Source organism: Pseudochaenichthys georgianus, chromosome 16, assembly GCF_902827115.2.
Source record: "Pseudochaenichthys georgianus chromosome 16, fPseGeo1.2, whole genome shotgun sequence".
Taxonomy (NCBI): domain Eukaryota; kingdom Metazoa; phylum Chordata; class Actinopteri; order Perciformes; family Channichthyidae; genus Pseudochaenichthys; species Pseudochaenichthys georgianus.
This window is the reverse complement of record NC_047518.2, coordinates 30,465,339-30,489,525: the sequence shown is the minus strand read 5'-3', so window position 1 is coordinate 30,489,525 and position 24,187 is coordinate 30,465,339. Positions and strand designations below refer to the sequence as shown.

The 24,187-nt window shown below is 40.8% G+C and overlaps 4 protein-coding genes across 9 annotated transcripts; 3 read left to right on the top strand and 1 right to left on the bottom strand.

The window, feature by feature from the left end:
- The first annotated feature begins 227 nt into the window (after positions 1-227).
- Positions 228-2,430, top strand: LOC117460910 (glutathione S-transferase kappa 1-like). Of its 2 annotated transcripts, XM_034102532.2 has the most exons (8): positions 228-368; positions 513-623; positions 724-805; positions 1,177-1,305; positions 1,432-1,577; positions 1,697-1,813; positions 1,904-1,997; positions 2,206-2,430. In XM_034102532.2, exons 2-8 carry the CDS (start codon positions 555-557, stop codon positions 2,253-2,255), a joined length of 687 nt encoding a protein of 228 aa, XP_033958423.1. In that variant the 5' UTR covers positions 228-368; positions 513-554; the 3' UTR covers positions 2,256-2,430. The 2 variants fall into 2 exon arrangements, with proteins under 2 accessions (XP_033958423.1, XP_033958424.1); XM_034102533.2 differs by lacking the exon at positions 228-368 and having other exon boundaries at positions 375-623.
- A 669-nt stretch (positions 2,431-3,099) lies between these two features.
- LOC117461037 (glutathione S-transferase kappa 1-like) lies at positions 3,100-5,670 on the top strand. The gene is made up of 7 exons (XM_034102715.2): positions 3,100-3,459; positions 3,556-3,637; positions 4,046-4,174; positions 4,305-4,450; positions 4,702-4,818; positions 4,916-5,009; positions 5,244-5,670. The coding sequence occupies exons 1-7, from the start codon at positions 3,391-3,393 to the stop codon at positions 5,291-5,293; spliced, it is 687 nt and encodes a 228-aa protein (XP_033958606.1). The 5' UTR covers positions 3,100-3,390; the 3' UTR covers positions 5,294-5,670.
- Positions 5,671-12,110: 6,440 nt separating this feature from the next.
- Positions 12,111-17,366, top strand: styk1b (serine/threonine/tyrosine kinase 1b). 2 transcript variants are annotated; one of them, XM_034102872.2, is made up of 10 exons: positions 12,111-12,806; positions 13,679-13,734; positions 13,852-14,022; positions 14,685-15,023; positions 15,225-15,406; positions 15,502-15,576; positions 15,824-16,032; positions 16,192-16,232; positions 16,464-16,560; positions 16,653-17,366. In XM_034102872.2, exons 2-10 carry the CDS (start codon positions 13,680-13,682, stop codon positions 16,843-16,845), a joined length of 1,362 nt encoding a protein of 453 aa, XP_033958763.1. In that variant the 5' UTR covers positions 12,111-12,806; position 13,679; the 3' UTR covers positions 16,846-17,366. The 2 variants fall into 2 exon arrangements, with proteins under 2 accessions (XP_033958763.1, XP_033958764.1); XM_034102873.2 differs by lacking the exon at positions 12,111-12,806 and having other exon boundaries at positions 13,452-13,734.
- A 103-nt stretch (positions 17,367-17,469) lies between these two features.
- phc1 (polyhomeotic homolog 1) lies at positions 17,470-23,990 on the bottom strand. 4 transcript variants are annotated; one of them, XM_034102868.2, is made up of 14 exons: positions 23,701-23,990; positions 22,565-22,689; positions 22,315-22,425; positions 22,153-22,230; positions 21,909-22,058; positions 21,613-21,807; positions 20,781-21,464; positions 20,317-20,452; positions 20,017-20,192; positions 19,826-19,889; positions 19,635-19,722; positions 19,252-19,423; positions 18,522-18,759; positions 17,470-18,427 (listed from the first exon to the last, which is right to left on the bottom strand). In XM_034102868.2, exons 2-14 carry the CDS (start codon positions 22,679-22,681, stop codon positions 18,276-18,278), a joined length of 2,361 nt encoding a protein of 786 aa, XP_033958759.1. In that variant the 5' UTR covers positions 22,682-22,689; positions 23,701-23,990; the 3' UTR covers positions 17,470-18,275. The 4 variants fall into 4 exon arrangements, with proteins under 4 accessions (XP_033958759.1, XP_033958758.1, XP_033958761.1 ...); XM_034102867.2 differs by having other exon boundaries at positions 22,565-22,686; positions 23,701-23,989; XM_034102870.2 differs by having other exon boundaries at positions 22,165-22,230; positions 22,565-22,686; positions 23,701-23,989.
- Positions 23,991-24,187: the final 197 nt, after the last annotated feature.

The following is a 24,187-nucleotide window of genomic DNA, read 5'->3' as shown; positions in this document are numbered from 1 at the left end:
AAAGTAATTGAGAAAATAAGTTACATTAACAAATGTAAAATAATAATCAAATCACATTTCAAATATAGATCAGTTATGGGCCTTTAAATGATTTTCGAAAAAATTTAATAATTGTTGGTTTAATAAATCCTTTTTTAACCCATACGCAAGTTGAGCATTTTTGCTGTAGCACTATGCTAACTCCAGAGGGTGGCAGGAGTGCAGCATTCAGGATGCAACCAGTCGTAAAAATCAAACGAAGAAGAAATAACAATCCTCGGTCGGTGCAGAGTCTATGGTACAAGCCACACCAGTCAGAGCAGTCTAGTTTAATTTGCAGCTAGATACGGATTAAAAAAAAACACATGCTAACAACGTTTCAAGCTAAGGTAATTTCCGTCACTGTTTTGACCACCATAGCCTGCATTTATAACACTGAGCAGGCAGCCCTGTGTGGAGTTATTGAACTTTGACACACTGAGCATAGCACACTGACACTCTCTATTAACTTTTAACTTGACATTATATTTAAGCAAAGACAACAGTGAAAGCCTCTAACCTCTGCAGACCTGAAGATGACATCAAAGAAAGTGATCGAGTTGTTTTACGATGTGGTTTCTCCCTACTCCTGGCTTGGTTTTGAGGTTTGTTTTTAAGTTTCGATCACACAGCCTTGGTTAACAACAGGTTAACAACTAGACCAAAGACATGAATAAAGAAACGTGTTAATGTTTGTGATTACAGGTCATGTGCCGCTACAGAACCGTGTGGAACATAGAGCTCAAACTGCGACCTACATTTTTGGGAGGCGTCATGCAAGGATCAGGTAAATAAACAGTGGTGCAAAGTACATTTACTCAATTACTATAGCAATGTGGAGATATTTGTACCTCACTTTAGCATTTCCATTTTCTGCAATTTAAAACTATTACTTTACTGCATTTTGTGTTTGCATTATGTCCTGTGTTTGCATGTGTGTACTAGTGTACTCTTTAAAAGAACATCATTGTGAACATTTGGTTTCCCCTTGGTGGATTAATAAAGTATGTTTTATCTGTTTTAAAGACTCAGATTCATTAAGCAAAATCTAATCGACAAATAAAACGTAATATTGCATTGTAAAAAGTTAGGATAAGCTGGCAGGCTACAAGTGATAAAGCTCGTTTTTTTTCAGAAAATATTTATCTTTCTTGACAGGTAACAAGCCCCCTGGTCTGGTTCCAAACAAATTTCTGTACATGACCAAGGATCTGAACCGCTTGTCAGAGTATTTTAATGTTCCCCTGCGATCTCCCTCTGACCCCTTTGAGGCCATGTTCCAAAAAGGTACATGATGTGTATTCATTCAAACCATGGCTGGATTCAGTGTTTGCACAAGAGCGGTACTACTTCTGACTGGGCAAAGCTAGTAATGCAACAGCGTCCATGTCTTCTTCTGTTTTCTTCTCCTAGGCTCTTTGAATGCAATGCGGTTTGTGACAGCCGTACAAGAGAAGGGGAAGGGTGGAGACGAGCAGGTGGAGCGGGTGTCCAGGGAGCTGTGGAGAAGGATCTGGTATGAGGACAAAGACATCACCGAGCCTGCATCACTGTCTGAGGTACCATCTTATCTAGTCTGGTGTTGTCTGAGAAGATTAAAGCTAGGGTATGCTATGCATACTTCAGAAGTAAATAGATGCAGTCACAGTGGTTTTTTGTTGTTGTTTTGTTTATGCAGGCAGGAATAAAAGCAGGACTGTCTGACAGCGAGATTAAGGAATTACTGGAGCTGTCCAACTCGAAGGAGATCAAAAACAAGCTGAAAAGCTCAACACAGAATTCCCTGGATTATGGGGTCAGCTTTCCTTCAGTTTTTCTTTAACATTCATGTAGATTCAACCTTATTAACTGAATGACCAAACTCTCTCCTATTTCTTCTTTCCAGGCATTTGGCTTCCCCCTTGTGGTGTGTCACTTAAATGGAAAACCAGAGCTGTTCTTTGGGTCTGACCGATTTGAGCTCATGGCCCATTGTATTGGTAAGGTGTACTGTGCAACAATCACAAGCACATGTAATGTAGAAGCAACAAACTAAAGATTAAAATGACATTGGCATATACTTATTTTAAGGGATTTTGACAAACATTTGACAACTTTACACACTGTGATGTAGGTGGCTTTTGTCGTTTCGTTAAAACTGAAGCTGTTTAGGATTCTTCTCCATTCTCATGCTGTTCTCTGTTGCAGGGGAGAAGTGGCTGGGACCTCTGCCGGACCAACCAGCTGCCAAGCTTTGAGATACACAGAAGCCTTTGAACACCTTGGCAGTGCTTCCATATTCGTATTTCAATTATGTATTTTATTTTTCAAATTTCATATTTCTGTGCCTTCTGACACATATTAGTGTACATAATGTAACATATCAAAGTACTATAAATGATGTGCATATTAAAAAATAACATTGACAACTTCCAGGTGACTTAATTTTCTCTTGAAATATAAACCCTATTGCATTTGTATTTATTATTGTATTATAATTACTGATGAATTAAAGTGTTATCAAAGCTAAAGGTGCAGCTAGTTTTAATTACTTTGTATACTGTACGATAGCTTGTGAATTTACTCCAGGTGTAACTAAAGTCTTATTTAAGAGTTGATTATATTTCACATCATTAATCCAAATCTATAAAGTAACTAAAGGGTTTAAATAAACGTAGTTAAGTAAAAGTGACTATTTACCTCTGAATTGAAGTGGGGTAGAAGTATGAAGTAGCATTAAATAGAAATACTCAAGTAAAGTACAAGTAACTAAAAATGGTATTTAAGTACAATACTTGAGTAAATGTACTTAGTTACTTCCCACCTTTGTGTTTAAATGCACAACATCCTACTGTAGTCTACACATGTCTTTGTAGTCTGTATCTTCATGTTTGATTGCACTTATTGTCAGTCGCTTTGCATAACAGCAAAAAATAATTGAAATATAAAATAAAACCGCATATAAAGAGAGATAAGATGGAAGAGTATCTATCATGTTCATATGTAACCAACGCATTTAGCCTACATATACATTTACTTCCGGAAGAGGGCAGTAATGTGAACTTTTGCAGTAATGTGTACTTTTATACTTAATCATGGCGGTCATGCATTGTAAGCCTTTAGCTCTACCTAACTTTTGCTTTTTTATAGCTATATAATTAATATGCTTTAATAAAACAAATGGTATTCGTTTAAATAATTTCCGTTGAGGGAATATGTGGTGATTTGACTTGACATAACACCACAGAGCACCGAGCATTTCTGTATCAAGTTATTGAACTTTGACACACCTCGCGTCGCACAGTAGTAGCTAGAAAAGGTTTCTGTTAACAGTTAACTTTATATTTAATCAAAGTGAAAAACTGAGAGCCTCGATCCTCTGCAGACCTGAAGATGTCATCCAGGAAAGTGATTGAGTTGTTTTTCGATGTGGTTTCTCCCTACTCCTGGCTTGCCTTTGAGGTTTGTGTCGTCTTTGATTACAGTTTCGACAACAGATTTGCTTGACAATTGAAGCGACGAAAGAATTAAGACACGTTTTTATGTTTGTGTTTACAGGTCATGTGCCGCTACAGAAAAGTGTGGAACATAGAGCTCAGACTGCGACCTACATTTCTGGGCGGCGTCATGGAAGGATCAGGTAAATAAACACTGGTGCAAAGTAACGAAGTACTCAAGTGCTGCTCCTGATAACAAGTATTTAAGGTGCTTGTACTTTACGAGTATTTCCATTTTCTTCTAACTTTACTCCATTAATGAATTGTCAACTTTAGTTTCAGACATTTTACAAAATAACATAACTAATAAAATATCATGTATTATTAAAGGTTAAGATAAGACAAGATAGCAGAGTGGGGATTCACAGGCTACCCAGCTGTATATAAAGTAGTTTAAATGAGCTCAACCTTTATCAGCTGCAACATTAATGTGAAACAATCTTTAATGCATTACCTATTATAGCCCTATAATATAAATGCTTTTGGACTTTGACTTGTATATGTGCAAACGCTGTTGGTGCTGTTATGTTAGTATTTTTCTTTCATGACAGGTAACAAGCCCCCTGGTCTGGTTCCAAACAAATTCCTGTACATGGGCAAGGATCTGAACCGCTTGTCAGAGTATTTTAATGTTCCCCTGAAGCCTCCAGCTGACGTCCCTGAGGCCATGTTCAAAAAAGGTACATGGTGTGTATTGATTAAACACTGCTGGATTAATTTGCACATGACAGTGGTGGTATTGTTTCGTAATTAAGCAAAGCTAATAATGCAGCACAGTCAGGTGGTCTTCATCTGTTTTCCTTCTCATAGGCTCGTTGAATGCAATGCGGTTTGTGACAGCCGTACAGGAGATGGAAAAGAGTGGAGATGAGCGGGTGGAGCGGGTGTCCAGGGAGCTGTGGAGAAGGATCTGGTATGAGGACAGAGACATCACTGAGCCTGCATCACTGTCTGAGGTACCGACATATCCATGCTCATTGTATCTGAGAAGATACACCTAGGGTAGACTATTCATTTTAGAAGCATTTTTGTCATAAAAGCGTCTAAATTCTCTTAATCGATCAATCTAATGCTCTGAAAAGAAAGAAAAACATTGTATCTGCCTGTAAACTCATTCAGGTATTTGGATACAAGTAATGACAGCTAGAAAGTTACCTACCCCAGCTTTAGGATGTACCGCTCAGTGGTTGTCACGTTTATTTTTCAGGCAGCAATGAAAGCAGGACTGTCTGACAGCGAGATTAAGAGAGCCCTGGAGCTGTGCAACTCACAGGAGGTCAAAGAGAAGCTGAAAAGTGCAACAGAGGAGGCCCTCGATTATGGGGTCAGTTGTCTTTCAGTTAACCTTCTATATTTTTGCAAGAGAAATCAAACATTATAATGCAATGCTGACCAAACCCTCTCCTATTTCCTCTTTCCAGGCATTTGGCTTCCCCCTTGTGGTGTGTCACTTAAATGGAAAACCAGAGCTGTTCTTCGGATCTGACAGATTTGAGCTCTTGGCCCACTGTATTGGTGAGTCCTACTCTGCATTCATAGAACACAAATGTAAGATGTGACACTTGACATGGCATTACTATACCATTGCACTCTCTATAAGTCACTGATAAATAAACACCACTTTCTATGGAAATATAGTTTTATATTAAGACTGACAAACCTTAGACCATTTTAGAAAATGTGGCTTTCTCTTTTGTTTCAAGCTGAAACTGTTTAACTTACCCATTCTCATGTTGTTCTCTGTTAAAGGGGAGAAGTGGCTGGGACCTCTGCCTGACAAATCAACTGCCAAGCTGTGAGATACAGAAGCTGCCTTTGAACACCGTCGGTATAATCACAGATTCTAATTTGTTTACAATTCTTTGGATTTTTCCTAATTTTTCAAATTGCATATTTCTGTCTATGCCTTCTGAAACCAGGCAGTGTATTTCCAAAATACCTTATAATAAATAGTCGTGTATATAATGTAAAATAACATTGTACTAATATTAATGTGCATATTAAAAATAACATTGACTACTTCCAGATGATCTTTTGTTTTTAAATACAAATGCACGAAAATGATGCAATTGTGTTATTTCCTGTATTGTTAAACCAAATAAAAAAATGTAGTCCTGCTAGTGATGTGGCTCTACTGGTAGTGGGACGGTCTGTTAGTCTGGTTTATGGTAGACAAGGCAATAATAACTATGATACACTCCACTGCCTTAAAACATTAAACAGGATGTGGTTATAGATAAACTATGGATTGTTGAACCTTTGTTATGAAATACATCTTAGATGTCAAAACTTACTGTAGGTCAGGAGTGTCAAACTCAAGGCCCGGGGGCCAAATCCGGCCCGCGACTTCATTTTATGTGGCCCCACAAGAGCTTGCAAAGAATATCATGTTTGTTATACGGTTACATGGCGATTTACAGAAACACATTGCCCACACATGGAGCACAATGCATCTCAAATTTGACTTTTTTCTCGGATTTGACCGATTTTTTCAAAATGTCACTTTTTTTGGGGGGTTTGGCTTTTCTTTTTAAATCATTTTGTGACATTCTCACTGAAGAGATTTGCAATTATTTGCCCTAGACTTCTGCTTTCAGACCTAGTTAATTATGAAGTTATAACCCTATCCGATAATAATCCAATGCAGAGGCAATGATGTCATATAATACATTGTTTTATATATATTAAATATTGATATATGTATTTTTATATAGTCTCAAAGTTACAACCGGCCCTTTGAGTGCAACCATAATGTGAATGTGGCCCGTGATGAAATAGAGTTTGACACCCCTGGGTGTTACACATGGGATGGCAACAAATTCAGTCAGGTAAAGTAGCTCATCTACTACCAATCAGATTATACACAAAACAGATCAACAATGTTTCAAAAGTACCAGAAAATGTAGAAAAAGTTGCAAAGTTGTGTAGCAAAACATTAAAGGTCCCATGTCATGGCCATTTCTACTGATCATTACATTACATTGCATTTAGCAGACGCTTTTATCCAAAGCGACTTACAATAAGTGCATTCGACCAGGAAGATACAACCTTGAAGAAAACAGAATCATATAAGTACATCAGGTTTCATAGAGCCAAACATTTCAAGTGCTACTCAACTGGCTATAGATAAGCCAGTCCTTTATTGGTATATAAGTGCTTTGTTAGCAGTTATTTGTTAGTAATTCTATCGCTCGAAGTGGAGTCGAAAGAGATGAGTTTTCAGTCTGCGCCGGAAGGTGTGTAAGCTTTCTGCTGTCCTGATGTCAATGGGGAGCTCATTCCACCATTTTGGAGCCAGGATAGCAAACCCACGTGTTTTTGCTGATGGGAACTTGGGTCCCCTTCGCAGCGAGGGTGCAGCGAGTCGTTTGGCTGATGCAGAGCGAAGTGCACGCGCTGGGGTGTACAGTTTAACCATGTCCTGGATGTAGGAAGGGCCAGATCCATTCGCAGCATGGTACGCAAGTACCATTGTCTTGAAGTGGATTCTAGCAGTTACTGGAAGCCAGTGGAGGGAGCGGAGGAGCAGCGTGGTGTGGGAAAATGTAGGAAGGTTGAAGACCAGACGAGCCGCTGCATTCTGGATGAGCTGCAGAGGTCGGATGGCACATGCAGGTAGACCAGCCAGGAGGGAGTTGCAATAGTCTAGGCGTGAGATGACGAGAGCCTGGACCAGAACCTGCGTTGCTTTCTGGGTCAGGAGGGGACGTATCCTCCTCAGGGACGTGCACAGGTATGGGCTAATGTTGCCCTTTTGAACTTTTTGGCTGACCTGCCCCTCTGGAGAGAGCGAAAGTTTTTTTTTTTCTGTTGTGGCCGAATAAACATGAGAAGCCCACAATTAGTATTGTAGAGTCTCGCTGCGATAAAACACACCTTGTCAGCGCTGTCATCTGAGCGTCACATGACTTTGTTTACAATCTGACAGCTGAAAAGCAAAGGAAAGCCCTCCGAGTCTGGCCTCATATGGCTATGGTGATCATGTGCCTGCCTGGCTTTGGTGGCCAATCCTCGGGTCAAACTGTCCCCGGAAATGTCCCCGTTTTTAAATATGCTTGAATTGATTTTGAGTTTTCTCATGGCAGTTAGAGTATAGGGGACAAACCAGGGGACTTTACTTCCTCTTGACACCGTCGGTTATTTACACCTAAATATTGTTATTGTGCTTCTGTCTTTCTGTGTCTTTTCATCTGCTCCGTAAACTCCCTCACCGCTCTCTCTCTTCTCTTGATCGACCTCTCACGGGAGAACTCTTCACTGTCCTGCTTCATTGTAGGATTTCTGCCATGTCTCATACTTTAGTTTGACCATATCTGTTATTAAGTTATGGAATACTAAATAAATAAGTAATTAGATACCTTACAGTTACTGCGCTCATAAAGAATGATAAGGATAAGAATAATGCGTATTGAATTGGTTTAATCAATTAGTGAGTTTATTTAAGGCACAACAATGGTCAAACTACATTAAAACAGAATTGTCCGCATTTTGTCTTTAATAGATCCTAACATTAGATATGTTAATGAATATGGACCGCAAAACAAACAATTTCCCTTGTTTTATTTTTTTATAAAAACTTCTTACGTTTTCGGGGGGGTGGGGGGAGGCCCTTTCTCTAGTGTAAAGCAATAGCCCGAGATGGGTCTGGCTGCAGACCGCAGCAAGGAGGCGGATCCTATAGGGGCGGATCGTATAGGGGTGGATCCTATAGGGGCGTTTCCTAACTTTTTGTATCCAATAGAATAATGACACTCAGCAGAAATACATACTGTAGGTGGCAGTAATGCAACTTAAGGGATTCCAGCTGCTTTTATAAATCCTCGCAGAAGAAGTCATTCGTTCTAGTGATGGGAATTCCGGCTCTTCTTGGTGAGCCGGATCATTTGGCTCGGCTCACCAAGAAGAGCCGGCTCTTTCGGCTCCCAAAGGGCTCTTCAGTTTACCACATATTATACCTTTTAATTAAATCAAATGTAGCCCTGTTTTGACTAATGATTTATATGTGTACACATATCACTTAAATTATTCAATACATCCTTTGTACTGAAGTATTCAAAAGTAAAAATTACATGTTTAATATAAATTATTTGCTGTGGCCAATTGTTTTCATTGCATTTACAGACCCGTGTAACTCTCTGATACCACCCAATGAATGCATTGACTTGCTTGTAGAACCACGCTACACAAAACAGATAGCAACACCTATAAAACTATTTAAAAAAAGGGGCTACTGTATCAACCTATATAAAGTATATAAATATAGTTTTTCTCCCTGCAGGAGAGGGGAGCGTGCTTTGAGATCAGCTGCTAGGCTGCAGCGGGGAGAAGAGGGGGACAAAAAGAGATCTCCGTCCTCCGTGTTTTATTCTTATAGAAGTAAGAAGAGAAGTAATGGGCAGAAACCCTCCTTTTTACGCAGCGGTCCAGACATAGACATCAAACGGCGACACATATTCAGTTGCCAGTTACTTTTGGCATTAGGGCAGGGATATCTAGATACTTTCCAAGGTTTGACATAATGAATTGTGCTACTTTTAAAGCAAGCAACGATGTTTTCAAATCTGTAATCAAAAAGCTCCTCAAAAACACTATAGAAGCAGTTCCTGCCGTTGTTACGTTAGTTCAAACAGTAACAACGGACTACTTTTCTTAGCGGATGCATGTCAATTTAAATCAATACATAAAACTATTTTTTAAATCAATAAAATCTTTTTCTAAATCCATAAAAGCATTTCAATTATTATTGGGAGTCATGTCGTTACTTTGTTGAGAATGTGGCCATGTGTAATAAGCGGGATAATGTCCACATTGCACATTGCATAATGTGCCTTCATGCCGATCTAGATCCCTCCGCAAAAACAAAACAAAAAACGGCTCGTTCGCGGGCGAGAGCCGGCTCCCGTCGTTCACTTAAAAGAGCCGGCTCTTTGAGCCGGCTCGTTCGCGACCGACACATCACTAATTCGTTCTTTCAAGATGGCCGAACAACAAGTTGAAACAGCGGTAATAGTATTTTCCAGAGATGCATGTTTATATTTATTGTAATGTCATTTTTCTTAACACACAATTGTCTGTTTTTATGATGCTGGAGGCACCTTCCATGAAAATGGCTGATGGGGTTAATAATAATTAGAACAGCCAATAAAATGTTTGTTTAATAAAGACTTTCCTCTTTGTATGTACTGTATATATTTTTTAATTAATCTTACCACCAGACACAACATGAACAAATGAATGATACACATCAGGACAGTAACTTAAACTTCAGTATTTTAGGTGTACAGAAACCTCTACTCATGTTGTTAAATGATATACAGCAATATCTTCCATAAAACGTAGTTGATTGATTTGAATAATAATTACTACCACTGCACAGTGAAAAATGATATGCCTACAATTTATGAATTTGTCTTCTCTGTGGGTTGTATACTCTTCATTCTTTATGCAAATTAATTATAATTATTATTTTTCAAAGTTCGTTTATGATTCATTCAAAGCATTAAAATAAATGAGAAATAGAGAGCGAAGAAATACGTGGGGGCGGGCCTTTAGGAAACACCCCTATACGATCCGCCTCCTTGCTGCGGTCTGCAGCCAGACTCTATTGAATAGCCCCTCCAAATGTCTGTGCACGTCCCTGATCCTCCTGATGTTGTAAAGCGTGTATCTGCAGCAGCGGGTTGTAGCAGCGATGTTTGCAGATCATAATTCCATTGTTGAGGTATACTAAAATAGATTTATACTGTGCAATTTTCCAAACTCACATTGGCCTCCCTGTGAGCCCGTGTGCTCTGATTGGTCGCGGCGTTGAGAGGCTCGTTGCTGTGAGGAGCAGACAGGCTTCCGTGTCGGCGAACCACTTTTGAAACATTGTGTGCGTGGCAGCACAAACACTGGTAAATCACGAGCAAGGCACACTGGTTAAGGATGGCAGCTTCCTCATCGTTGCACTCGGAGAGAAATAGTAGAGACGGAGACGATGAACTGCTGTTAGCTCTATTATGGCATTGTGCATGTCGTGAGAGGTGTACGTTGCTGTGTGGGGAATGCTTTCCATTATTTTGGCCAACTCAAACAGACGTATACTCAAACAGCGATAGGAAGAGCCCACTGCACTCTGCACTGCCTGACTCGGACATGCTGTGGAGTGAATCGTGGTCACCTCTGAGAGGGAGTTGGTTGACAGCTAAAAAAGCTATAATATCAACGACAGCTGACACGTAATAACGGCTCCGTGCCAGCTGATCTTCACCAAAGTACTAATTTCCTTATTTGTTTCCTCGCTTATCTGTCTCTCTTTCCACACACTCTCACATGAAATGTGTTCTTTTGATGCGGCATGCCTTAGCAGTCATTTATCAGTCTGTAATGCGTGTTTCCAGTCGCAAAAACCTTTGACAGTAAAAGCCGCATCAGATGAAGATGTATTTACTTTAAACTGTCTACAGGGGAAACTAAAGGCTGCGTCTGCTTTTAACGAATCTTCAAGCCATGGTCTGTTGTTGTACCATGCAGCGGCAAAAGTGCGCTTCTTTCCTGAAAACAATCTCCGGATAACGATCCAGTTTCACCTGGTTTGGTTTATTAACCCCAAGATCATCTGGGGCTGTGGGTCTTTGAGCGGTTGCTGGCCCAATATACCTGTTGATGTGCAGCAAGGTAGCGTCTGTAGTGGAGGCGCCGGCACGGAATAGGAGGAGGATGCTGGCGGGTGGTGATGGTAGGGGCACAAGGAGCTGTGCCTCGGAGGAAAGCGTTGGTGGCGGCCGCCGTGATGAGTCAAGGCTGGCTCGCAAACTCAGCCCCGGGGTTTGCCGAGGTCAAGCTTGTGACATTAAGGCGTGCTGCTGCAACGGCAGGTGCAGGGTCGCCAGCAGCTGCAGCTCTTTCATCGCTATTTCGTTTTAATAAATCCTTAGACCTTTTGAGCCAGAATTGGCGGCAGAGTGTGATGCTGTGATTGGTCTAAATGTGGACGAATCACAAATCACAACAGACACATGAATTTATTTGACGTAGCCTGCGATTTTTTTCGTTTTAGTTACTATCTGATATCACTTACATCGTAGCATAAAAGTTCACATTTTATTTATAACAACAAAAATGTAAAAAAAAAATTATAAATAATAAAAATCGTGTTTATTGGGGGAGGGCAAGAATGTCAAATGGGAGGGCCCTCCCACGGCGCCGGGCATGGGTAGATACCTTGTTTGTTTTAAACATCATAAATACACAAACAACAATGAATACTTACAGGTTGTGTACCCGAATCTCCCGCTGGTCCAAACAAAGTAGGAACAGCATCGTTCTTCAGTGCCCTACGCTATACATATCCGTCATGAATCTCTGAAAGGTTTGGGAAGCTTTGTTTCGTGAAAGGCTGGCAGAGGGTGTGGCCTCTGGGTGTTCACACATCAGATACCCAGGAAGTAAAAAATCAGTTAAAACTAGCTCCCCCTTAACTCAGCTGTAACAGTTAAATAAAATGTTGCATCAGTTTAAACAACCTATTGTATAATAATGCATCACTTACACACGGTTAATTTCCTTGCAGAATGAGTATAGTTTCACATTTTGTCGACAAAACTTCTGTACTGACTTGAGTAAAAACATTTTAAAGCAGGACTTTTACTTGTAATTGAGTAATGTTACATTGTTGTTTAGGTACTTTTGCAAAATTTGAGTGTGATGTGGGATTGCTTTTCCACTCTTAATGTATGAACCTGTTTATAAATGCAGTTTGATAAACACTCCAGCGCTGGCAAAGCTTGTCATACAAGTTTCAGTACAATGAGAGCCAAACAAGTGTAACGAAAGACCTAAAAATTACAAAGTGACAGGACCAGTTTTCCCAAACAAAGAGGAGAAGGCAGGGCCAGTAGTAGCTGACATATGTCGACTCTATTGAAACAAGCTAATTGCAGAATGTGGTAGAGCGAACTCTTAGAAAGGCAGGGCATAAACCTGATATCTCTTCTTAAACACGGCCGAGTGACAGAAAGGAGGAAGAAGGAAACGGTAAGTGAGAGAGAAGACGGAGAAGGAGTAGGGGAAGAGGGTGGAGTTACGAAAACACACACAAGGTGTAACATAGGCAAACAGAGGGCTGCGCACTGATCCCCTGAGCTTGACAAATCACCTGAGAAAAACAAGACAATGAAGATTTGAGCAGCGCGGTTGAACCAGGACAACACATTCAGCTGGGAGGATGCAAGAAAAGTGTCTGACTGGGAGAAGGAGAAAAACATGAGCCTGGAATACAAGGATTACTAATTTAATTTGGGGATATAAAACACATCTAAATAAACTGAGGTAAGGATTTTATTTATGTGTTTTATCCTACACTGCTTTTTACATGTTTGTATTATGTCGTTAAGCTGTTAGGTATAGTAAAGGTTTATGATATCAATCTAGTAAAAGCTGTGTTTCTCTCTATGTACACTAGTTTTTTGATTATTGTAATATACTACCAGTTTGTGTGTGCAAGCCCATGCTCCATTTGCCTTTTAATGTTTAGCCTCAGGGCGTGTTGTACAATGCTAACATTTATGGTTTTAAAAATGCAGATGAACAGGTTTACAGTTTAGCTTGGATCTAACGCAAAAGGATGATCAGGTTGTTTAAGATGTCCCAAGTGTGTTGGCAGTGTTTACTGTTCCTGTACACAAAGCAGCTCTGAATTCAGATATACAACACACATATTCCTCAGTATGAGATGATTAATTGTATTATTGTATACAGCTTTGTTGAAGCTCATATTTGAATACTTAATTTTTTGATTTGCCAATGATTGAGGTCTGTCTGTAAGACCAAACAGGAAAAAAGTGTTGAAATAAGTTTCAAATGAAGATGATTTGAACAAAAGCAATTTAGTGAGGCGTCAGAGCCATTAATCTAAGTATCTGGAGGAAACAGTTTTAGCACACCTCAGAATGTGATAGGCCTACAAACTCTTAAATTACACATTTGCTCACACACCTTCACATACTGGACACCTACAAGAGTCATGTTACTCTTCCACAGATTCAGCCACAGAGACAAATGCTTTCATGACTAGTGTCACCTTATGTGTTGTTTTCTAAATGCAAAATACCTTTAAGCCATTGCAAGTATGTTTGCATACGGAAGCAATATAAAGCATGACCGAGTGACGTTTGTTTGATTAATCTTTTTGTTCTTGACAGGATGTCTTCATTATCACAGGCAGACTCCCTTTGCTCGCATGGAGATACAATCTGTGGTAAGTTTTCCCAGCTGAGACAGACTGTGAGGAATGTTGACATTAACCTGGTCCGGCCACTTTGACATTAATGTCCAGCAGACTTTGATGTGTTGTTGTGTCTGTTCCCGTTTTCAGAGATCCGTGTTTACGAGCAGGAGGTGATCATTGTGCCCATCATGCTGCTGACCATCTTCCTGGTCACTGTGGTTTTTATTTTCCTGCTGCACTTTTGTCCAGAGAAAGTCGATCGCATCCGTCCGCAGGGCTCAAAGTCGACTCCCAGGAGAGTGCTGCATGGCATCGATGGTAAGACTCTGAAATAGACAGCAATATGTTTGTTAGTAATGGTATACATTAAATCACAGAGCACAATGTCACACATTTTAAATTGGATCTACACTGCCAGCAAACAGTCAGCTTATTGGTTCCAGGCATAGATTTTTTTAAGGGAAGATGTAGGCCTAATTATAACCAGTTTTATTTTCTTTGTTTATCACCTTTTTATACTGTCCCACATTAAACTATACTTTTCCTCAGCAGAAAATCTATAAAACTGAATAATCATTTTGTCAATTTGACAAATTATAAAGCTGCCAGAATTTGACCAAATTAAACGACACAACTCGTTTTTCCACATTGTCAGTGGTCAAATGGACTTCTAGCTGTGGTCACAAAAATAACACAATACAGCTTTTCTAACTCTTGGAATCAATGTTTTACTTAGTGTTTCTACAAATCATTCAACTTTTAATCTTTGCGCCTTCATTTTTATGCATTTAACAGCATCTTTGGTGTAATAAAAGGGACCCATGACATTTAGCATCACTGTATAACACAATTTAATAACACAACATCGTTTTTTCCAGTCCTTCACAAATAAAGTGTTATATTTACCTATTCTCATGTAAATGCTTGCTCTTGTCTCTAATGATACTTAATGTGTCTCTCTCTTGACTTTCTGTCCGTAGCTCCACCAGGTATCAATGTCATGGAGCATGAAAGTATCGCTCTAGAGGTGCCCAGTTCCTACTCCACCTTCAACCCCCCGAGCAATTACCTCTCAAAAAACCTCACCATGGCTATGGACAAACCCTTTCTTCCACTCCCGCCCGACCCCCCACCTCAGCCCTTCAAGCCCAGTTTCACTCCCATCGCCCAGCCCAGAGAGTTGCCCCGCCAGAGGCTTCCAGAGTCCTTCAACCTGGTCACTCCTCTGACCGTGGCCTTCACCTTGCGCTCCGACTCCTCCGTGTCCCTCTACAGGGCCCGGATGGAAGAAAGGAACGTGGTGCTGAGAGTCCTAAATGGTGAGATGATTAAAATGACATACAAATTAAGCTCTTAATTGTCTTATTTGATTTTGAGGACATGATTTATATATATATAGAAATTGTATTCATTGGGATAAACCACTTGAGATGCACCATCTCATTGTCAAGGGGGTCCCGAATTATGTTACTGCAGTGTTTATTTACCCCTCATATCCCTCTCATTCTTGCCCTTCACAGACTCTGCTGATGCCACAGAGAGACACAACTTCCTGGACTTTGCCTCCTTCCTCTCCCAGCTGGGACCCCACCCCTTCCTGCCGGAGCTTGTCGGTGTGGTCTCACTTCGAGCTCCACTGGTTACAGTTGTGGAGGAGATGGAGAACAGAGACCTGCTCAGCTACCTGTGGCGATGCAGACAGGTATACTACAAAAACGGATAAACCATATATTTGAGCAATGTAAATTCATCTATCATCCTTGAATGGCAATCTAACTTCTCTGTGTGTTTTTTTAGGAACATGCCGATCCTCCATGTGAGATGACTGAGAGACGAATATTTACCATGGCTACTCAGGTGGCCTCAGCTCTGGTCAGTATGCTAACATCCCGCAGACCTCATATTTGACTCTCAAATCTCTGCTTTACAATAAGCTGATACTCTTACAATATTTATTATTTATAGTTCAATTGTTGTATTTCCTTGACTCACTTGGCTGGGGAGGGTTTTGGTTTTCCTGTTCCTCTTACCTGAGGGTTTACAGGTGACTGAACTGGAATAAACGGCACAGATGATGTGTTTTTAATCCTGAGATTTCCCTTGTGTGTTGCTCAAACAGGAGTTCCTTCACAGCAAAGATCTACTCCACGGACAAATTCGTGCCCTCAGCGTTCTGGTCACCAAGGATATCACAGCCAAGCTTTGGGGCCTGCATGGCGTCTACACAAGGAAGACCCAGGGAGAAACTAAGAAAGAGGAAGCCAGCATGAAGAAATGGCACGCACCAGAGCTGTTAGCTCGGAGAACAGCCGGGCCGAGCAGCGACATGTGAGTTGTTCTGTTTTCATTTCTGGCATTGTCTCTTGTTCATATCTTCCAATACAAGACAGATGCTGCTGTTGCAACATAAAACACTAGATCATTTATTGACTTATGTCCTTTCAGTTTATGTTGGAGTGTAACTAATGTCTGTGTGTTCCTCTCCAGCTGGTCACTTGGCATCTTACTGTATGAGATGGCAACATTGGGTAAGTTGAATTTAGATTTAAATAATGTACCTACAAAAAATCTTCAATGTGATAAAGTAGCATCATTGATTAGATTAGCCAAATACGCACATGCAGCTATTTTATCCAAAAACAGGTTTTTGTGATTTTTTGAAACGTTGTTATAAAACACAATACATTGATGATGCAATGTGAAAATACATTTACCTTAATATCATCTCCCACTCTTATATTCACCTCTTTTCCTTCCAGGTGAAGCTCCATTTGCCGAAATCTCAGTTAATGAGCTTCTGCAGTTTCATCAACGAGGGAAAAGTCTGAAAAAACCTTCAGGATGTTCCAACGCACTGTAAGTATCCACCCCATGCATCAGACCACACAACCAAACCTGAAGTGGAGCTTCCCTCTTTAACTGATGTGCTGTTAATCTCTCTCTCTCAGACACTCCATCATTAAGGCGTGTTGCCAGTGGAAGGAACAAGAGCGACCCACCCTGGCTGAGGTGAGCCGTAAGCTGGCCTCAGGAGAGAAAAGTGCCTCGGACAAAGTCCTCAAGGCGTCTGGGACAGTAAACATTGAGCAGTACCTGCAGGAGGCAGGATACGGGGAAACCAACAGCTACACTGTTTTCTGATCATAACTTGTGCCAGCAAATTAAATTGCACTATTCTCCCCGATGGTACCCCACTGGTGCACTTCTACAGAATAATATCTTTCCGGTGGTCAAGAGGTGGTACCTTTGATTATTAAAGCTATTATTCTATATATTCTCGTACTACTGGTTGACGCAGAGGAAACAAAAAAGGTTATGCTAAATAAGTCGTTTTCTTTTGGGAACCATTCATTTTCTTTTAAGTAAGACCTCATCATGTGTGTCTTCATCTGTTGAGGGAATAAAGAGATGTAAACTTGATTGATGTACAGCCGCTTCAGCCTAAACTTCTACTGGTGTATGACAGTTTATAGATCTTGTTTGTAACTTAAAGCCAATGTATTTTAAGAGATGTAATATAATTTAACCTCTACGAGCAAGATATAAGCTCAAAAATAAAATGTGAATAAAATAAGTCCAACAATGCTTTTTTAAATTTTTTAAGTCAAAAGGTATTAAACACACACGTCCAGTAACAGGTACTACAGCACCGTCCTAATACTAGGATGGGTTAAATGCAGACACTAAATATCACTGTGTGGTGCTGTGTATGTGTGTGACCATTAAAAGGGAGTTCATACAAATCATCCATTTCCATCTCCAATATTTCCATTTTCAGGTATTGTTTATTGGCAGTACTGCATTTGTGTACACAGAGCGCTTCCACTCAGCCCTTGAAAGAGCAGACCACGAGGAATACCTATTTTCAGGTAGGTAGGTTGATTAAAGCTACTAAAACTATTTCGTATCCATGGAAAAATAATTTTGATTGTAGTACAAAATGTAAAAGATACAAAACTAAACTTTTAATAACTGGTAAAAAAATAACTAATTATACACCCAGGCTTTATGAGTGTCCTTTGCGCGGTGGGATCGGAGCCTGGATTGAACATCTACAGTAAATAAACAAATAACTACTAAAAGGACATATATATATATATATATATATATATATCATATCGCTAAAGTTAAAGCACCGTTTGAAATACATCCAGAAGGCAACGTTTCTTTTCTTTTAGAAACCAGCAGATGTTGTCCTAGTTAGTTGACCTAAAACCAATTATCACATGGCAGTTTCATAAGAGTATACATACAAAAGACTACTCACTGTGACAGAACAAAACAAAGAACTGACAAACATGACTCACATAGATACCCAAAACTGTCCATGCTCACCACTCACACATAACATAATACATAAAACATGTTTTTGCACATTCAAGGTCCGTAAAGTAAACTATCCATCCCATGTCTCCACATGACTGATGGTGCACCGTTGTTTTGTTAAAAAAATCCTCACTGTCCCCATGGATCTTAATCTTTTGAACTTTTACTAAAACAGTTCCAGGTATTTATTCTAGGGACAAGTCATGAATGAGGAATCCTGGTGTCCCTCTGAAGAAGTCCCTGCATCACTCACGCAGGGTGTTGATGGATGCACAGATCTTGAGAGCGGGGCCGAGCTTAATATTCATGGTGGAGATGAGATGGTCCTCTCGCAGCAGCATCAGAGCCTGCCCGTCTATTTCCTGTGATAGAAAGTGTGCGGCCAACTCTTCACAGCCTGGACACAATCACACAGGAAGTATAGGATTAGTACAAAGAGGAGGCATGGCTAGGGCATACAAAACTGTTGTCTAAAAAGAACAAACACCAACCTTGAAGTGAAGAGATAAACCTGCAGACTTCCTCCACACTCCACTGCCCAGGAGTCGCAGAGAGGAAGTTAGCCTCCTCTAGTGGGAGGCTACCAGGAGCCGAGCTGTCAGACGGAGGAGCGCTGCGCTCGGCTCGAGAGCAGGAGTGTGAGGAGCTTGGGGACAGCGAAAGAGAATCGTCTTCCTCCTCTTCCCCGTCGCTGGACACGTCCTCCGAGCGACTGGACTCTGAGTGAAACTACAATGAAAAGAGTGGAGTAAGCTGCATTTGTGGATAATGCCACTGCATGATATATAAAGCATAAGGCCGCCATTGTTCAAGAAATTCCATATACTATCAATACTGTCTGATTTCCCTCCTGACTTTGCCAATGGGGCCAATTCCCTATTGCTCTACAAAAAGGTGTCAATCTTTTCAAAGGCAGTGGAGGAAATACTGCAACGAACTGAACTATTTTCAGCGGGTTATCAGTACACATTTATCACATCTCAGCAGCGGTATGTGTGACTCAAAAATAAACGCTAGTGCGTGTCATTTAATTAAAAAAAAGTTTGCTCATTAACAGGTTTTTAATAGTTCATGGACAACAATGTAAATATAACCAAAACTGTTTTTAGATTCACTTGCAATACTTGGTAACTTAATGCATTGCTGGTTCTTATTTTCAAGCAATTCTTTAACAATGATGAAAATAAGAATATCAGCGGTCTCATCCTTTACAGATCTTACCTTAACAGGTAGATGCCTGCTTGATAATTGATCACAGTTGATATTAGAGCTACTCCTGCGCGGCGGGCCCCTTCTCCTCGAAGCGCTCTCAGATGGGGGGGGGGGTGGAGGCAGTCCTCCACCACTCCTCCCTCTGCTTGTCTTGAAGTGTTGGCTGCAGCTCACATTATACCTGTGGATCCAGGAGCACAGTCAAAACTCTGTACAAGATTTGTAGATGTTTGTCGTTTTGTAGCTTTTACTTAAGCGGCTTCCCCTGGTATAGATGTTGGCTATGTTAAACTATCATTGATGTAAAGCGCAGTAGAGTTTTTGGAGGAATGAAGACATTACCAAACATCAAACCAACGTAACAACAATTGGTAAGTACAAATAAATCCTACCTCTTTGCACAAGTATTTGAACAGAACCTCTTTGATCCTTTGAACTGGCTGGCTGGGGCGAGGCTTCCACAGTACTCACACTTTAACACTGCAGAGAAGAGATACAACTCGGTTACACATTTTGAAAATACTGATGATGCACTTCATGCTAACATGTATAATGAATTATTTTTATTTATTCCATCACTTACATGGAGGTCCATTCTCTGAGCGACCAACCAGGGCAAAATCTCTGTCTTTGAGAAGTCCAGCAACCTGTCACATCAAACACAAGCCAGGAAGTAAGGAAACCATGTCGGAAAAATAGTGTATAGTGAATGTATTTCAAATAGAAGATCTGATTTAAAGTGAAATCTATGTTTTCAGAGCAGTGCACACTCACGGGGAAGGGCTCAGCTCCCTCCTGGATGACAAAGCCCTCGATGAGGTGGGTGAGGACTTGAGGTTTGACCACAGCTTGGGGAACAGCTCTGTCTTTGTCCCCATGCCCGACTCTTGACAAGGGCAGAGGCAAGGACAGGGTGGGAGGACATGAGAAGGCAGCTGCTGCAGGAGGAGCTAGCGAGAATGGAATTAAACAGGGACAATTATGAGCTTTCAACCCGATGTATAGACTTAGTTACACCTTTTAGGATTGCTCCTAATGGTATATGCTTGAATTGGAGATGAAAACCAGACATACCCGAGTCCTTTTTTGGGCCAGGGGATAACGGAGGAGCAGCATCTTTCATGGGTGCAGAGTTAAAAGATTCTGTCGCCATGTCATTTGATGCATCACAGTCAGATTTTCTCTTCAAAGAGCCAATCGCAGGCTTTATCTAATGACATGAGGGGGGGGGAGAATCAAACCCGTTACAATGTATGGCACAAGGATAGTTAATACAATGATATGGACTGATTCAATGATTAACAATCCAATATGATAGATGCAAATTGAAAATGTATCAGTTTTGCTTTATAATGACATTTCGATGGCATGTCTTTCACAATTTCTGTTCTATTACTGGTAGAGCCCAACATTACTATTTTTATCACATTTTAGTTGCTTTTTGCAGTTGAAATAAATGTTACTGTTTGTGTTAAATGAAACCAAACCAAAGAAGTGTCAGTGTCGCAAAAGTACGTCCTTTAATTGGTGGATCTTACCATAGTGCTGTTGTTGACATTCCCAGCAGCCGTACTCTCCTGGGCCATGCTGCATCGGGCCTGTGCCAGGGCCACAGCCTGGGCGTTTCCTGCTAAGCCCTGCCTGGCTCCCACGAGCTGCACGGGGATGTGTGGAGGGTTGTGACTGTTGTGAGGTGGTGCTGGGAGGATGTGAGGTGGGTGTCGAGGAGAAATCTGCACAGGTAAGCGATGTCCCTGAACTGTCTTGGGCTGGATTGGCACTGGTCCTTTTTCTGCAGGAGTACATGCCTGCTGTAAGGGCTGCACCACCAGAGTCTGCGTGTTAATGTTGGCTTTCTGGGTTACTGTGCCAATGGAGTAACCCTGGGTGGTGGTAGAAACATTTGAGGTGGGCACCAGCATCATGGGGGTGGCAGAAGAGGACAGGAGGAGTTGGGAGAGAGGGAGTGCTTGGGAGGAGGTGGAGGAAGGAGCCACAGAAGCAGCAGGAGTACCGGCCTTTAAATGCATAGCAGTGGTCTGATGAGCAAAGTTGGTTTTGGCCATGTGTTGCTGATGCTGTGGTTGCACTTGCTGCAGCTGAACTGTCTGGGCAAAAGTCTGCTGCTGCTGACTGAAAGCTACATCTTTCCTCTCCGGAAGCTCACACTTGACAGAAACTCCTCTGTGAGTGGAGGCGCAGTGTAGGGCCAGATTCTGCACCTGTAAGATAAAGAAAGGAGACAATTGTGGCGAAATGCATTTGAGAAAAGTGGCAGGGTTGTGCTTGGTGGTGTTAAATAGCACTCCCATGACAATTCATGCCTCTGAAAATACACTTTACAGGTACAGTGGGTAATGGTGCTCAAACCTGGTCATTGTCCGACTGGGCAGGAGCAACTTCATGCTGCTGCTGCTGTTGTTGTTGTTGTTGTTGTTGCTGCTGTTGTTGTTGTTGTTGCTGCTGGGGCTGTGTCTGGGCAACTGTGGCTACAGTAGCTGTCGCAGTACCACCAGGCATGAAGATGAGCTGAGAGGCGAGAGGAGCCCTGAGAGAGCGGTTGACCTATTCAAAGAGCAAAAGAGATTGTTAACCTTGTCAAATATGCATTCATTTAATAGTGATTACTCAAAAATTGACACAGCGCAGACTATTTTTTAACTCACCCTCAGATACATCTGTCCTTGACCTGAGTTTCCACCCAGCAGCACTGACTGGTTGAGAGTTGTTGTCGTTGTTGTTGTTGCGGAAGTGGCCGGGCCGTGGGGACGGGGATTAGTCACGTTTCCTCCTGTAGATGTGGTACTTAGGTTGACCTGGTATGACAAGAACAAAATTAGACATGTTTATTCAACCTAACTTAATATTCCAAAAAAACTCTGTATGTATTTATAAATGCAAGCCACTTACAACGAAACTTACAGTGGTGTTTGCCTGCGACATGCTGTTACTTGGGGTGTTGGACTGACGACTGGCTGCAAGTGTCGCCTGGTTCAATGAGATACATAATGTTATTCTTCTGGTTATCATGCATTTGTACTGATTTCCTTTAAATGTAATAATTTGGGTTACCTGTTGCACGGCAGCCAAGTTGTGGAGTTGGGCACTGTTAATCTGCTGCTGCAGCATGAGCTGCTGGAAGTACTGAGCTGCATTTGGCTGTCTTTGCAGTGCTTGGAGAGCCTAAACAAACAAACATACACACAGACACAAAGATATAAGATGTATACTAAACAGAAGTATTAATATATGAATATATTGTTTTTAATTCAAGACAACAAACATGTTTATTTTCATCAAACATAGTAAGACGTTTTTACACCTGCACAGCCTGCCTCTCATATAGAGACATGTGGGCTATCTGGGGCGCACGAGAGTTCCCGGTTGTCTGTGGATTTCCATTGGTGGTGCCCGTGTTTTGGTCTTCACCTGCATCCATTGTTGCTACTCAAAACACAGAAGCAACTCATTAAAAGTGAGCAAAAATATTTGTACTAAATAAGTGTCTGTATTAATATCAGAAATTGCCTGGTTGCAATATAACAAACATATAATATTTTAGCATTAACCATAGTTAAACATGCAATTAGGCATTTTATTTTCGCTAGGGGGGCACATAAATAAATGCACATATTAAAACTTTTCAATTCAATAGCTTTAGTAGCATGACCATATAATTACATACAGTATTGCTTGCTAAAGCTCTGTATAGTTGCAACATCCATACTACATAAATACATATTTGAAACAAACTGCTATATTCTGAACAGAAGCAAGAACAACTTGTATTTAATTATTTTTAACTAAAAAGTGAACTGCTTATTGACTCAGTAAGTTTCAAATGTCTTACAGTCAGTGTTGACATCAAACAGAAAAGTCCTCCAGAGAGCTGCTGCAGTAACGTTTCACCCTCATAATAACCAGCACTCGGATTGTTTTTATTCAGGATACTGAAGTTCTTCTTTCCGAGGACCCCTGTCTAACAGTTTTTTAACTGATAACGAGATTGCCAGACGTTACTACTATGCCATTGGTAGTCACACAAATGAGCATTGAGGTATTTTCATTAGAAAACCAGCTGTCAACATAAATGAGTGCGAGATAAAGAACAACATGGAGGAAAGCTCAAAACACCAAGAAAGGAGCTAGCCAGCTGTTGCTAACTACAATGGACTTTACAAGTTAGCCTATCCATCTCTTAGCAAAAGTCTGACATGCCGTAAATAAAACACACATACCCAGGTTAGAACAAAAACCGAATGCAGATATAATAAATGTAGGTGGAAAGCAGTTAGTTTGGTGCAAAGAAGTAAAGCTGCAGCGTTAGTTTACCATAAGCTAGATAGGCTAACTAACTAGCAAAACTAGCTTCTCAATGCAGCAGAAAGCTAGCACTAACTGGCTATCATCATTCCAAAAGTCAAAGATTAGTGTTTTCCAGCGTGCTTGTGTGTTTACCTCTCCTTGGTATTCCTGTTCTTTTCACACTTTTATGCCCATGAGTTTATTTTTGCAATCTTGGTTTTAACTGCATTCAACGATCGCTAGTTTTTGCCTCCAACGAAACCCCGCCCCTCACAGTCCTTTTCTGTTTCTTCTTTGTGTGGTGGTGGATAAATCAAACGTCACCTAAAGCATACTGCCACCACATGTACCGGCGGCTGTAGAGCTCATAAACACACAATAACAAGCATAGTGATTGCATGAATTAATTACACAACTATAAGAGTTATAATCAGTGTTGTAAGAATTACTCAGATGCTTTACTTACGTAGAAGTACAAAGGTACTAGCATAACAAATGTACAAGTAAAAGTAGTCATTATGCACTATGTCCCATCTAAGAATAATATGAAGTACACCATTATGAGCTAAATGTACTTTAAGCATCAAATGTAAAAGTACTCTTTATGCAGAATGGATCTTTACAAAGTTTCTTATTATAC